The sequence below is a fragment of the Zalophus californianus genome, chromosome 4, assembly GCF_009762305.2.
Source record: "Zalophus californianus isolate mZalCal1 chromosome 4, mZalCal1.pri.v2, whole genome shotgun sequence".
NCBI classification, from domain to species: Eukaryota; Metazoa; Chordata; class Mammalia; order Carnivora; family Otariidae; genus Zalophus; species Zalophus californianus.
In genome coordinates, this window is record NC_045598.1 from 181,941,952 (window position 1) to 181,954,812 (window position 12,861).

The window sequence follows — 12,861 nt, forward strand, 5'->3', positions numbered from 1 at the left end:
TAACATTTCCTTTGCCATCCTTCCTACTCTTTTCCCCAGAATTAACCATTATTCTTTTTTTTTTTTTAAAGAGAGACAGAGAGGGGGTTGGGAAGGGCAGAGGAAGAGGAAGAGACAGAACCTTAAGTAGGCTTCGTGACCAGTGCGGAAGCCCATGCGGGGCTCAATCTCACAACACGGAGATCATGACCTGAGCCGAAATAAAGAATCAGATGCTTAACTGACTAAGCCACCCAGGCACCCCATTAACCATTATTCTTATAGCTATAATAATGGATTCATTTTGCCTTTTCTTGAATTTTACATGTATCTGTAATCATATAGACTCTTGTGTCAGATTCATCCATGCTATTACACATATCAATAATTTTTCTCTTAACCAATCTCTTAAATAATCTTTTTTAAAATTTTTGAATAACTTTAGGGTTATGGAGAAGTTGCAAAAATAGCACAAAGTGTTCTCATTTACCCCTCACCGAGCTTTCCTGAGGATTAGCATCTTACACTACTATGGCATACTGTCATAATGAAGGAACCAACATTGGTACTTCACATTCAACTCCACATGACTTTTGGACTTTACAGTTTTTCCCTAATTTATCCATGTTCCACGAAGCCATCCAGGATGCCTCATGACATTCAGTCATGTCTCCTTAGGTTCCTCTGGGCTGTGACAATTTCTCAGACTCTCCTTGGTTTTGATGACCTTGACAGTTTTGAGGAGTCCTGGTCAGATAATCTATAGAGCATCCTCAATTTAAGTTTTTCTCTGGTTAGACTGGGGTCTGTAAGCCCACAGAGGCAAAGTGCCATTACATTGTATCAAGGGTACAAGGTATCAGTATAACTTAACCCTGTTGATGTTCACCTTGACCATCTGAGCATCTGAGGTCATATTTGCCAGGTTTTTCGGCTGTGAATTTCCTTTTTTCCCCTTTTCCATGCTCTGTTTTTTGCAGGCAAGTTTCTAAATGCAACTCACACTCCATGGATGGGGAGTTAAGCCCTTTCTTAGTTTGGGGGGGGGAGTAGTGTCTACAGGAATTAACCTAAGAGGAACATTTCATTAATTAGTCCCATGAAATAAAAGTTTCCATGATCAACTACAGTTGGGAAACACTAAGTTAAATAAAGCTAATCATGTTTCTTCACTATGTTATTTCACTGGGCCTATATTATGCTAATGCACATATGATTCTCTGACTTGGGGTAGACAATGCAGAGTTTTGCAAACTTATTTTTAACCACAGGACCTCCCCCACTTTTTGTTCTTTGGGTCCCATTGTGATCTAAAAATACTTAATACTACTTAAAACTCTTAATTATCTGGGATGCTTGTTTTAGAATACACTAGATCTAAATTAGTATCTCAAGGGTTGAGATCCAGGACTTTGTATTTAAAAGCACAACTCTCCCAAGTGATGTGAGGTATTTGGCCCTCAAGAGGTGGGACTTGAGAGCAAGCAACACTTGCTTATCAGAGTTCAAGCACCCCAAAACCCCAGGTCTGAACCATTTATCCCTGCTTCATTGATTCAACAAATACTGATGAGCCCCTGGCACTGGGGATACAGATGTGAACGAGATGCACAATGTCTCCACTCTCATGGAGCTCACATTCCTGCAGGGAGAGAGAGATCATTAACATTTAAACAAGTGAACATATAATAAGTCATGTGGTAATAAGAGCTCTGAAGAAAAGTAAAGCTAGGCGTGTATGGTAGAGAGTGGTATGCTATTTACAGGTATACAGGGTTGTCAGGGAAGGTCTCTCTGATGATGTGACATTTGAACACATTCCAGAAAGAAGTAAGGACACATGTTATGAGGCTTTCTAGAGAAGGCTGTACGAGGCAGAATAAAGAGCAAGTGCAAAGGCCCTGAGGCATGAGTGCATATAGGATAGAAGGGACTTGACCATTGCCCCAGAGACTTGGGCAAGAAAAGAACAAGCATGGCATGCTGGACAGAGGGTAGAACAGAAACATGCCTATATTCAGGCAAGAGCATTATGTGATCTGAGATGCTGAGTGGGCTTCCCTGGAACACATATTTTATGTTAGGATATAACAATGTAATGAGAAAATGGAGTGCAAGTGGGGACTCCACATGCCCTTACTGGGACTTCAAGTGCCCTTGAACTCTAAGCAGGGTTACTCAGGTTTTATCTGTAGCAGGGAGTCACTGAGGATTTAATTGAAGGACCATATATAATAAAATCCAATTCCTAGCAAGATCCATTGTCTTTTGTACACTTTGTGAGATAATGAGAGTGGGGAAGTGATAGAAAAAGGGGCACTTAAGGGGCACAGGCAAATGAATAAATCTTAACCACGGAGCTACTGAAAATGCATTGTCAAATCAGGTGAGGAAATTATCAATCAATTACAGCTTTATTAATTATGAAACACTGCTGTATGAAAATAAAATCTGAATTACCTTGCACATGCACAGATGATGAAGCACACAGCCAGCAGAATTGCTGGAAAGGAGACCTCTCGCCACAAACTGGTTTCTAATAGGAAAAATAAAAATAAATGAATTAGAAACCATTGCTGATAATCTTGGAACAACAAAATTGTAATAACATTTCTTTTTCACACACCAAAGAAACCCTACAAAACACATTTTCAAATGGATGTCAGTTCAAGCAATTTGCCATAAGTAACAAGATAAAATTATCAAATGTTGTACAGATTCATTCATTAGATAATTTTAGCAAATAACAAATTTTTTCTGTCTTTAAGAAATGATTATGCTACATAAACAGTTTGGGGCTTGCCTTTTACTACTGTAATGCTGGGGAAAGATTTTGTGGAATATATGTTAATGTCAGAAATCTCATTCTGGTGATGATGAGGATCATGCCTAAAATTTGTAGAGTGCCTTATAATTCACAAAGAGTCTTCATACCTCATTGAATCAGCACAACAAACTGTGAGGGAGGTAGGGACCCCTGTCATTGCTCTGCATGCGAAAAGACCAAGACTGAGAGATGATGAAATTTGCCCAAGGTCACTCAGCTCTGAGGTGTCAGAGCCAAGATTTAAAAACCATGTCTAGCCAGAACACAATGTTTTGCCTAAAATGGGACAGGGAAAGAGAATTGCAACTTTGCATACTGGGTGTCTCTAGAGGGCAAAAAAGAGAACATATATTATGAACTATTTGTCCTTGCAAAACTCTGCTATGGGTAAAATATTTCAGTGTTATAGAGCCACAGTGGAAATGACACAAAATCCTACAGCAATTATAATCATAGGAGTTAAACCAATCGTGAACCTGAGTATTACTCAAGTCACCTAAAAGAAATCAGAGCTGGCTTAAGGACTATCACATAAAGATCTAAAGGAAAGGATAAACAGACCTCAACTTAATTTCTGCCAAATGATTCAAAAGCTCAATTTTGCAGCAGTTGTTTAAAACTTGGAATGACTCTGTGCTGTGAATGTATTTATTTCTTCTATTTCTGCTATGAATGAAGATTGAGTCAGCTAACAAAACCTACTTAGTCCATGATGTGGGTGGAGTACTGAAGATTGGCAATGCAAAATATAGCAGTTGTGAATGATGTCACTGCGAATGTACAGTATTTCATGTATACTGTGAATTCAGTAAGTTATTGTGGGTTCAGCTGAACACTCAACCATCCTTCTAAAGTGTGTTTGTATTCTTAGCTGACTCTGATTTGATGTGGAATTTGGAAAATATTTCCTTACAGAAACAAGTCCAGCTTGACAAACTGCTAAAATCGTTAGACTTGAACAGTGAACAGAGACTGGTTTAAATTCAAATTCTACAAAGATATGATTGTGTGATTTGATATAAGGTATTCACTAGTTCATTGCATCAGTAGCCATTTACTTAGTATCTAGTTTGGTTTAGTTCAACTGTCACTTCCTTCAAGAAGCCCTCCTTGACTCCTTCAACTCCCCTGTGGCCCTCAGCTGCTCCTTCTCTGTACCCCCATTATCCCTCATGCATTTCCATCAGCAATCTTAACATACTGAATTAAAATTGCTGTTTGTAACAATGGATCGTGGATCACCACATCAAAAACTAATGATGTATTGTATGGTGACTAACGTAACATAATAAAATTAAAAATAAATAAAAATAAATAAAATTGCTGTTTGCTTTCTCTAGATTTCCCCACTTGCTTGCAAGCTCACTGAAAATAGTCAGGATCTATCTGCTGTTCTTTGGTGGCACTGGGGTGGTGCCCCTGGGGAGCCACCTCTCCCTTCTCTTAGTGCATGGTTCACTTGGAGACTGAGTTCCCTCCCAGCATTCAATCCACTTCTAGCCATTTGGAGCTTCACAGACTTATCGACAAAGTGATTGGTTTTGCCATGTAAATGGGACCCTTCCAGAACCACTGAAACTGGGCCTCTTGTAATAACTCGAGAAGGCTATAATCTCTTTCCGCTGGACTAGAATCTGGGAAGTTGCAGGCACAAAGCCACCAAGAACCACCATAAAGTAATCATAGCTTTTTTAAAGAGTAAAGCTGACATAGAAGACAAGAAACAAAAGAAGTAGAGACTGACAGAAATCTGAAATCTATGCCTGGAATTTTCATTAATTAACCAATAAATTTCATCTGAGTTGGGTTTCCATCCAGTGGAACTCAAAATATCCTAACTGACAGAGATGATATCAGGCATGCCTATATCCTTAGCAGGTAGAACATCACTTGGACTGTGCACTCACAACCTACATGTGAAGGAGATAAAATAGAATCAGATGTAGAACTTGTCCCCCTGGGGCTTCGTAGCCAGAAGAAGAAGAGGAAAATCTTTTCAGTAGAGATACGTTCAGAGGGCTAGGGAAGCAGAGGCAAGTGTTACCTCCACCAGCCAAGAAGGGGGCAGACAAGACCCCACAGAGGCGTTCTTTGATTTGGGCCTTGAAGGAGTCAGTTTCTTCCAGGTACAGAAGGCTGGAGACACATTCCAGACACGACACAGCAAAGCACATGTACAAAGGCTTACTTGACCTGTCTAAACTTGATTATTCTTATCTGTAAAATGGAGATAGCACACCTAATTTGCCCACCAGTTTTGGAACACCTGCTCTGTACCAGGTGCTACGTGGGCAGGTAGGAACCCACAGATGACTGAGACATACTGCCCATCCTCAAGTAGCTCACAGCCTGGTGGACAAGACACAGAAATAAATATGCAAGAGCAGTGCAGGAAATGGGCATAAGAGAGGGAAACCTTGAAAGCTAGAGGAGCACATAAAAGGGTCACTTAACCCCCTCCCTCCAGAGAACAGGGTGGGATGCCTGAAGGAGGTGGCTGTGGATCATATGGAAACTGTCTAAACAATAAAAGTTGCTTTCTCTGTCAGCCCAGCACCTGGAAGAGAACTATAAAAGTCTTGAATACTTACCTGGTAGCTTTCCTGGGAACAAAATGGATTGGGGCGATAGTGGCCTTTGGGAAAGGAAGGATGGTCAGTGAGGTGCATATTCATGGTTTTGTGAAGACAAAGAGAAGATTTTTTTTTTCTCTTTAACCTCAGCCTTATGTGATCATAACCTCACATATATTTTGAGTACTTAGGATACAGGACACATGATGCTAAGTGCTTTCCTCCAATTATTTTAGTCATGACCAGGTAGGAACTATGATATCTCCATTTACAGAGGAAAATGCTGTTTTAGAGAGTTCGGTGAACTGCTTCTGAGTTACAGCTAACAAGTGGGGGCTGGGCTTTGAACCTTGGCAAGCTGAGGACAGAGCCTTGATGCCACACTGTGCGCATACATGATTAATCCGATGTTGGCAAACTGGAGATTGAAGAACGTGCTTGTTGAATTTATTTCAGATTTACTCTTGACAGGAAATACCAATACCTTTATATCTTTCGACTTCTCCTTGCCAGAGGCATTGCACTAGAGGGTGCTTCTGTCTTCCTTCCTTTCTTTTTCTTCTTATAGAATATGTCACACACACAGCTAAGTATGAAACATAAAATCACAGACACCTGTGTACGTATCACCCAGCTTTAGCAAAGCTTAACATTTTGCCAAATGTCTTCGGGGTTTTTAAAAAAGAAATAAAATGTTGCAAATCCAGTCCTTCTGGTGTCTATAAGATGACACCCTGAAAGCAGGCACCTCCTCTGTGCATGCGTCACCCACCACTGCAGCGCCAGGGTCCTCCCCTGCTCCCACAGGCCGACCCTGTTCCCAAGTGCACCTTAGTCATCTCTAACTCATTCTTTGGCCCTGAAAGGAAGAGTTCTTTGGGTGTGGCAAAGATGGAAAAAAAAAAAAAAAAAACTCACTCGCATGATCCAATATGTTCCCCGGGAAATGTTCAGAAGCCATCACATGAGACTGAAGAAGCCCGTCGTGGGAGTTTTGTCTTGAAGTCAGAGACGCCGCATGGTTGGGGGAGGAGGCTGCATTCGGCTGCTCCGACTCCCAGGCATCAGTCAGGGAACGGTCAGAATCCCCTCCTGGAAAAGGAGAAGGGTTCAGTGTGCGTGTGTGGGTGTGTGGTCACTGACTCTCCAGGCGCAGTAGCCAAAGGTCATCCCCATTGCAACGCTTTTGGAGTCCAGTGGGAGATGGGTCTCCGGGTCGGGTGGTATTTCAATTTGTCCTCATCTTTGAAGGGGCCCAGAGGAAAAGAGTCTTCAGTGCAGAGATGAGCAAAGGCCAGAGGCATGAAAATGTAGTGAAGGAGGCCCATTCCAATGTGGTTAGAGCAAAGGCACCCGGTGGGACATAAGGCTGGAAAGTGCGACTGAGGGTGGGTCACAGGAGGCACCGACTTCCCGGTAGAGGAGTCTGGAATTGATGCTGCAGACAGTGGAGTGCTGCAGTGGCTCTGGGTGAGGGTGCCACTGGACATGCACACTTCTGTGGCATTTTCAGGTAGATAAAGTAATATGTGGTTTTGGTATATAGTAAAATCTATGTGGCTTTGTTGATCATGAACTAGTAGCCTAAGACTCATGTATAGAAGAAGACTCACGTATAGAATATCTCACTCTTAATCCCCGAGTGCTTTGGGGGTTGTACAGATGGATTTGAGAGATGTGTGATGAGTATATGAGCCTCTCTTTTTAAAAGATTTATTTATTTATTTTGGGTGGTACAGGGGCAGAGAGAGAGACAGAATCTCAAGCAGCCTCCCTGCTGAATGAGGAGCATGACTCGGGGCTTGATCTCTGGACCCTGAGATCATGACCTGAGCTGAAATCAAGAGTCTGACAATCAATTGACTGATTCATCCAGGTGCCCCCGCCTCTCATCTTTATTGCACCAAACTATAGCAGAGCCAAGTCCTTCTATTTCTCATTCATTCATTCATTCATTCATTCATTCATTCAGCAAACATTTACTGGATGTGATTCTATATGAGAAGTTGACCCAGCTGCTAGGATACAATTGTGAAGATGATGTCTCTGCCCTCATGTGCCTTATGTTCTGGTGGGGGAGAAAGACAATAGCTGTGAAGGACATTCTCCCTCTGTAAAATACCTTAAAATGCTGGATAAAATATAATAAACATCTTAGCTTTTTTTTTTTTTTAATTCAAGGAGGCTGTGGTCTGGAGAGGGATAGACATACATGCCAACAATTACGATGCAGTGTGGGGTCATTGCTACCATGAAGGGCAGCAGAAGGCATCCAGTGAGAGTCTAGGAAGGAGTGTCTGAGTCTATCAGGGGAATCCCGGCAGGCTTCACAGATGAGATTGTACTTAAGTGAAAACTTGATGAGTAGGAGTTCTTCCGGGGAGACAGCAGGAAGACGGAAGGGCAGAGACAGAATAAATAGGAGGGGAGTGGGGGAAGGAGCAAGAGAACAAGGGAGTGAAGAGGAGGAAAAGAAGAAAAGACATTAACCATGCGAGAACATGGGGGAGCGTGTCCCCTGAAGAGCGAGTTCTCCTATGAGCCAAGATAGGGGAGCATGTGAATGTGGGCACTCCTAGGAAGTGATCTTGGCTGGACTGCTAAACAGGGGTCCGGTCATGAAGGGTCTCACGGGTCACACTCAGTTGCTACGATATATTCCCAGGCAATTTGGAGCACGAGTGTACTGTGGGGACTGCTCTGTGTTGAAGTGCTCGCTCAGCAATGAGAGACTCCCAGCTCCTGGAAGTGACTGTGGAACCCCCCAAAATACATGGGGTCCTCATATAACAGTGCTTCTTAACTGGAGGAGATTTCTGCCCCCAGGGATATTTGACAATGTCTGAAGACGTTTTTGGCTGTTACAAATTGGTGTGTGTGTGTGGGGGGGTGAGTTGCAACTGTCATCTAGTGGATAGAACCCAGGGATGCGGTTACCATCCTGTAATGCACAGGCAGCCTCACAATGAGGGATTGTCCAGTCCCAAGTGTCAATAATGCTGAGGTTGTGAAACCCTGTCACAGAGGGAGCAGACCCAAGTGTAGAAGGAATGTTGATCATTAGTGCTCTTTCAGCAACTCTGGTAAGCACTTACAAGCACAGAACATCTGTATTTTCCTACATTTTCTATATCTTCCTGATTGCCCTTACTCTTGTCAAAACACCTTGCATTCCGCATTCATAGGGCAAATCATAATTTATGATGTCATAATTATTATATAAACACATACTATATAATACGTAATTTGTGTCATTTTTGTTTAATATCCACCTCCCTTGCGAGACTAGAAGCACCATGAAAAAAAGTACACTTGACCTGCCCCAGCCCCAGACACCAGCAATAATGCGGAATGTATTGTTAGCGTTCGGTAAGATATGTTAATAAAGAGAGAGTTCTGGTAGGGGGGCAGGGAGGATGAGACATGAGAAGCTGCTATAACAGCTTGGGCCACTGTAACAGAGTCACAGCCATAGAGACAGGGGTCAGTGCTCACCTTTATGGAGGCTCAAGCTGATTTGAGTTTGAGGCTTTAAGCAGGAAGAGTCACCTCCTAGCCCAGGCTGGTGGGCTGACTCTGCATGTGGTGCTCCCCTCCCACTCAGCCTGGATACTGAGCAAATGAGCTGGTGCTTTTGGACCAGGGAATTTCTGCCAACCTTGCAGTCTCCCTCCCACCATCCCACCCACAACCTGCGGCCGCTTGACAAAACGCAGTCTGCAGAAGCATCTCTGCTGGTTGCCATAGAGAAAGGAAACAGCAGAAAGTGAAACGTAGGGATCATCCAGTAATGACCATGCTGCAGAGGAGGTCCTGGACCATGTGCGCTGCAGCACTATACACAATGGCCACGCTCCCAAAACAACCCAAGCATTCATCAATAGATGAATGAATAAAGAAAATCCTGCCATTTGCAATGCCATGGATGAACCTGGGGGACGTTATGCTAAGTGAAATAAGCCAGTCCCAGAAGGAAAAATATTGCATGACTCCATTTACACGAGGTACCTAAAACCGTCAGTCATAGAGACACAGAATAGAATGGTGGTTTCCAGGGGCTGGGGAGCGGGGAATGGGGGATTGCTGTTCAATGGGTATAAAATTTCAGTTACGCTAGATGAATAGGTTCTAGAGATTCACTAAATAACATAGTAGTTATATTTAACAACTGCATTGTGCTCTGCAACATTTGTTAAGAGGGTAGATCTCATATTAATCGTTCTTACTACACACACACACACACACACACACACACACACACACACACACACACACACAAGGACACAGGGAAACTCTGGAGTGGTTGGATATTCCTAATGCCTTGATTGTGGTGATGGTGCCACAGGTTTCGCACCTGTTCAAACTCATCAAATTTACACATTAAATATGTATAGTTCTTTGTAAATCAGTTATATCTGTTAAAAAAAAGAGAGAGAGAGAGAGAGAAGCCTATCCGGTCAAATTCACATGGAAGTGAGAAAGAACTGAGAACTTTCATGGCTGATTATTTCTTGAAGAGTGATGCTTAACTAAAATCTGCAGAGCTGTGGATGGGAGATATGTGAGAGTAATCAAAATGTCCCTGTGCTCTGCTGCCTTGTAGAACTTAGAGCTTTGTGCTGGGAGCTGGATGAACTAAAAATGTGTCCTATGTGGGGTACTGGACTATTATGCAGAATTTTCTAGAAGAGATGGCATTAAAGAAGGAAACTACAAAAAAAATCTTAACATTAAAGAATGATCAAGGAATTTTCATCTGTGGGAAGACATGGTTTGTCCCCAAATGTACACTTTCCCTAACTGACATTTAATTTTTGTCTCCAACCTTAACAATAAACGAGAGGATCCTAATGCAGATAACATTTCAGCAAACAGCTCTTTTGTATTACATTTGAAGATATTAATTCTATTCTGTTTCTCCCAATTTATTTAAATTCAATCTAGCTTACTTCTGTTTTAAAAGGGTGTGTTTCTTCTAAGCGTATTTCCATATCCTTGCATATAAAATGGGCATTACTGTTTGCCGTGGAGGGAAACACAAAGCCACATACAGATGCTGCCATCAAAGATATTTATAGGAGAGGCATTAGCTCTGGAGAAAACCACAGACCTCAGGCTGGGAAGCTTTGCCTGAGGTTGTCCTGCCTTTCTTTCCTCGGACTGGCAGAAGTGGAGTGGGCAGTCCTAATCAGTCCTCCCTGCAAGAATGCTTTATCTTCTTTCAGTATGACTCACAGGCCCTGGGAATGTCTCCCGAACTGCAGTCTGGGGGTCTGGGGAGCTGCAAAATGCCATGGCTGAAAAATGAATTGCAGCTGATGAGGAAGGTGTCTAGACACAGCTGCAGAAGGGGTGAGCTGAGGATAAAATAGGCAACCAATAAAAATCCTTTTTAGTCTCAAAAACGAGGCACGAGAAAGTCAGGGGAAGTAAGTTTTGATTGCATCCCTTGCCCAGAGAGAAAACAGCAGAACAATTTAATTTTGAATTCTTCTTGAGTCTTCTAACGAGGCAACATTTCCAGAGAAAAATAAATTGCTGATAAAAGTCACAGGGCCTTGGGTAAATCCGGAAAACAAGAATTCTGGGGAAGATTTGATTACAGTTGACAGCAGAGATGAGGGATTTCAAAGTCTTGTGTGCACCCGGTTTGCCTAATTACTGATTTTGGAGGGGGGTGGTTTGATTTGTTATATTTAGAAGATATTTGGAAACCATGGGAATTTTAGCAAGATATCTCATACTCGTGCAGCACTGCTGTGGTCCAATTGCTTTATAATTGTTTGGACATGTTTCCAGGAGGCAACTATGGGAAAACTAGATGTTAATTTCCGAATATGTGAAACATTGCCTTTAGAACACTGAGTCCCAGACTTCCAGGATCCAAGCATCATTTTCCTGATTTTTGTCGTATCCCAGAGCCTGCCGACTCAGCCTTTTTTAATATTTTCTTTAAATTGTTTCATTAAATCTTGCCCTTTGAAGGAAACTTCATGTCAATCACTTAAATACCATAAAGAGAAGGTAAATGTAAAACTGAGTACAATGAAAATGAGACTTTATTTAATTTGCCCTAAATACTGTTGTACCAGAAAGCTCTGAGCCTGTTCTTTGTTAAAAGAATTTGGTGAAAACAAAAGACTAGCAAGAGTTTGAGCCTTAAAGCTACCAAAATTCTAAACTGAGACTTTCTCCTTGGTTATGCCAGAAGGACCGAGAGAATTGGAAAAGGGACCGCAGCTTCTCTGTCACTGTGAGATTCAGTGTTCGTGACTTCTTTTAAGATTTATTATTCCTTTTGAGAGAGAGAGAGAGCACATAGGTGGGGGTTGGGAGGAGTAGAGGAAGAAGGAGAAGCAGACTCCCCGCTGAGCAAGGAGCCCTACATGGGGCTGTATCCCAGGACCCTGGGATCATGACCCTAGCAGAAGGCAGATGCTTAACCAACTGAGCCACCCAGACGCCCCAGTGTTCATGGCTTCTATGTCCTAGCAGTGTCTGCCACCCCAGCCCACACTTTGGGAAATGTTGCTTTAGAACTGAGAAGAGACTTGCCCCATGTACTCAGGAAAACCAGCCTAGAACCAAGGGATGGAAACTTTCAAAACTACCTGATGGGTCAACATAGGCAAGCCAGACTGCAGCAGCATTACCAGTGAGAGGAAGAGGCAGCCTTAAAAAGTCATGGCAGTCCAAAATGGGCAAATCCATGAAGACAGCAAGCAGACTAATGGTTGTAAGGGGCTGGGGTTGGGAAGGAGGGACGGGGAATAGGGAGTGACTGGTAATGAGTGTGGGGTTTCTCTTTGGGGTGATGAAAATGTTCCAGAATTAGAAAGGGGTCATGGTTGCTTGGGGCAATCACTGTGGAAAACACTATGGAAGTTCCTCAAAAAATTAAAAATAGAGCTATCCTACGATCTAGTAATCACTTTACTGGGTATTTACCCAAAGAATACAAAAACATTAATTCGAAAAGACACATGAACCTCTATGTTTCTTGCAGCATTATTTATAATAGACAAGATATGGAAGCAGCCCAAGTGTCCATCGATGCATGCATGGATAAAGAAGATGAGGTACACACACACACACACACACACACACACACACACACACACACACACACAATGGGATATTACTCAGCCATCAAATAGAATGAAATCTTGCCATTTGCAACAACATGGATGGATTTAGAGGATATAAGGCTAAGTGAGATCAGTCAGTCAGAGAAAGACAAATACCATATGATTTTACTCATATGTGTATTTTAAGAAACAAAACAAATGAACAATAACAGCCAAGAGACAAGCCAGGAAACAGACTCTTAACTATAGAGAATCAACATAGTGATCAGAGGGGAGGTGGTGGGGGGATGGGTGAAATAGATGAAGGGGTTAAGAGTACACTTATCATGATGAGCGCTGTGTAATGTAGAGAATTGTTGAATCACTGTATTCTAAACCTGAAACTAATTTAACA

General features: G+C 42.3%; 1 protein-coding gene across 1 annotated transcript in view; it reads right to left on the reverse strand.

Annotated features, from left to right (window-relative positions):
* Positions 1-12,861, reverse strand: part of TMEM71 (transmembrane protein 71) — a 36,484-nt gene that overhangs the window by 10,582 nt on the left and 13,041 nt on the right. The window contains 1 exon segment of the mRNA XM_035727421.1: positions 2,440-2,515. Within this exon segment, the coding sequence (XP_035583314.1) occupies positions 2,440-2,515 (76 nt within the window).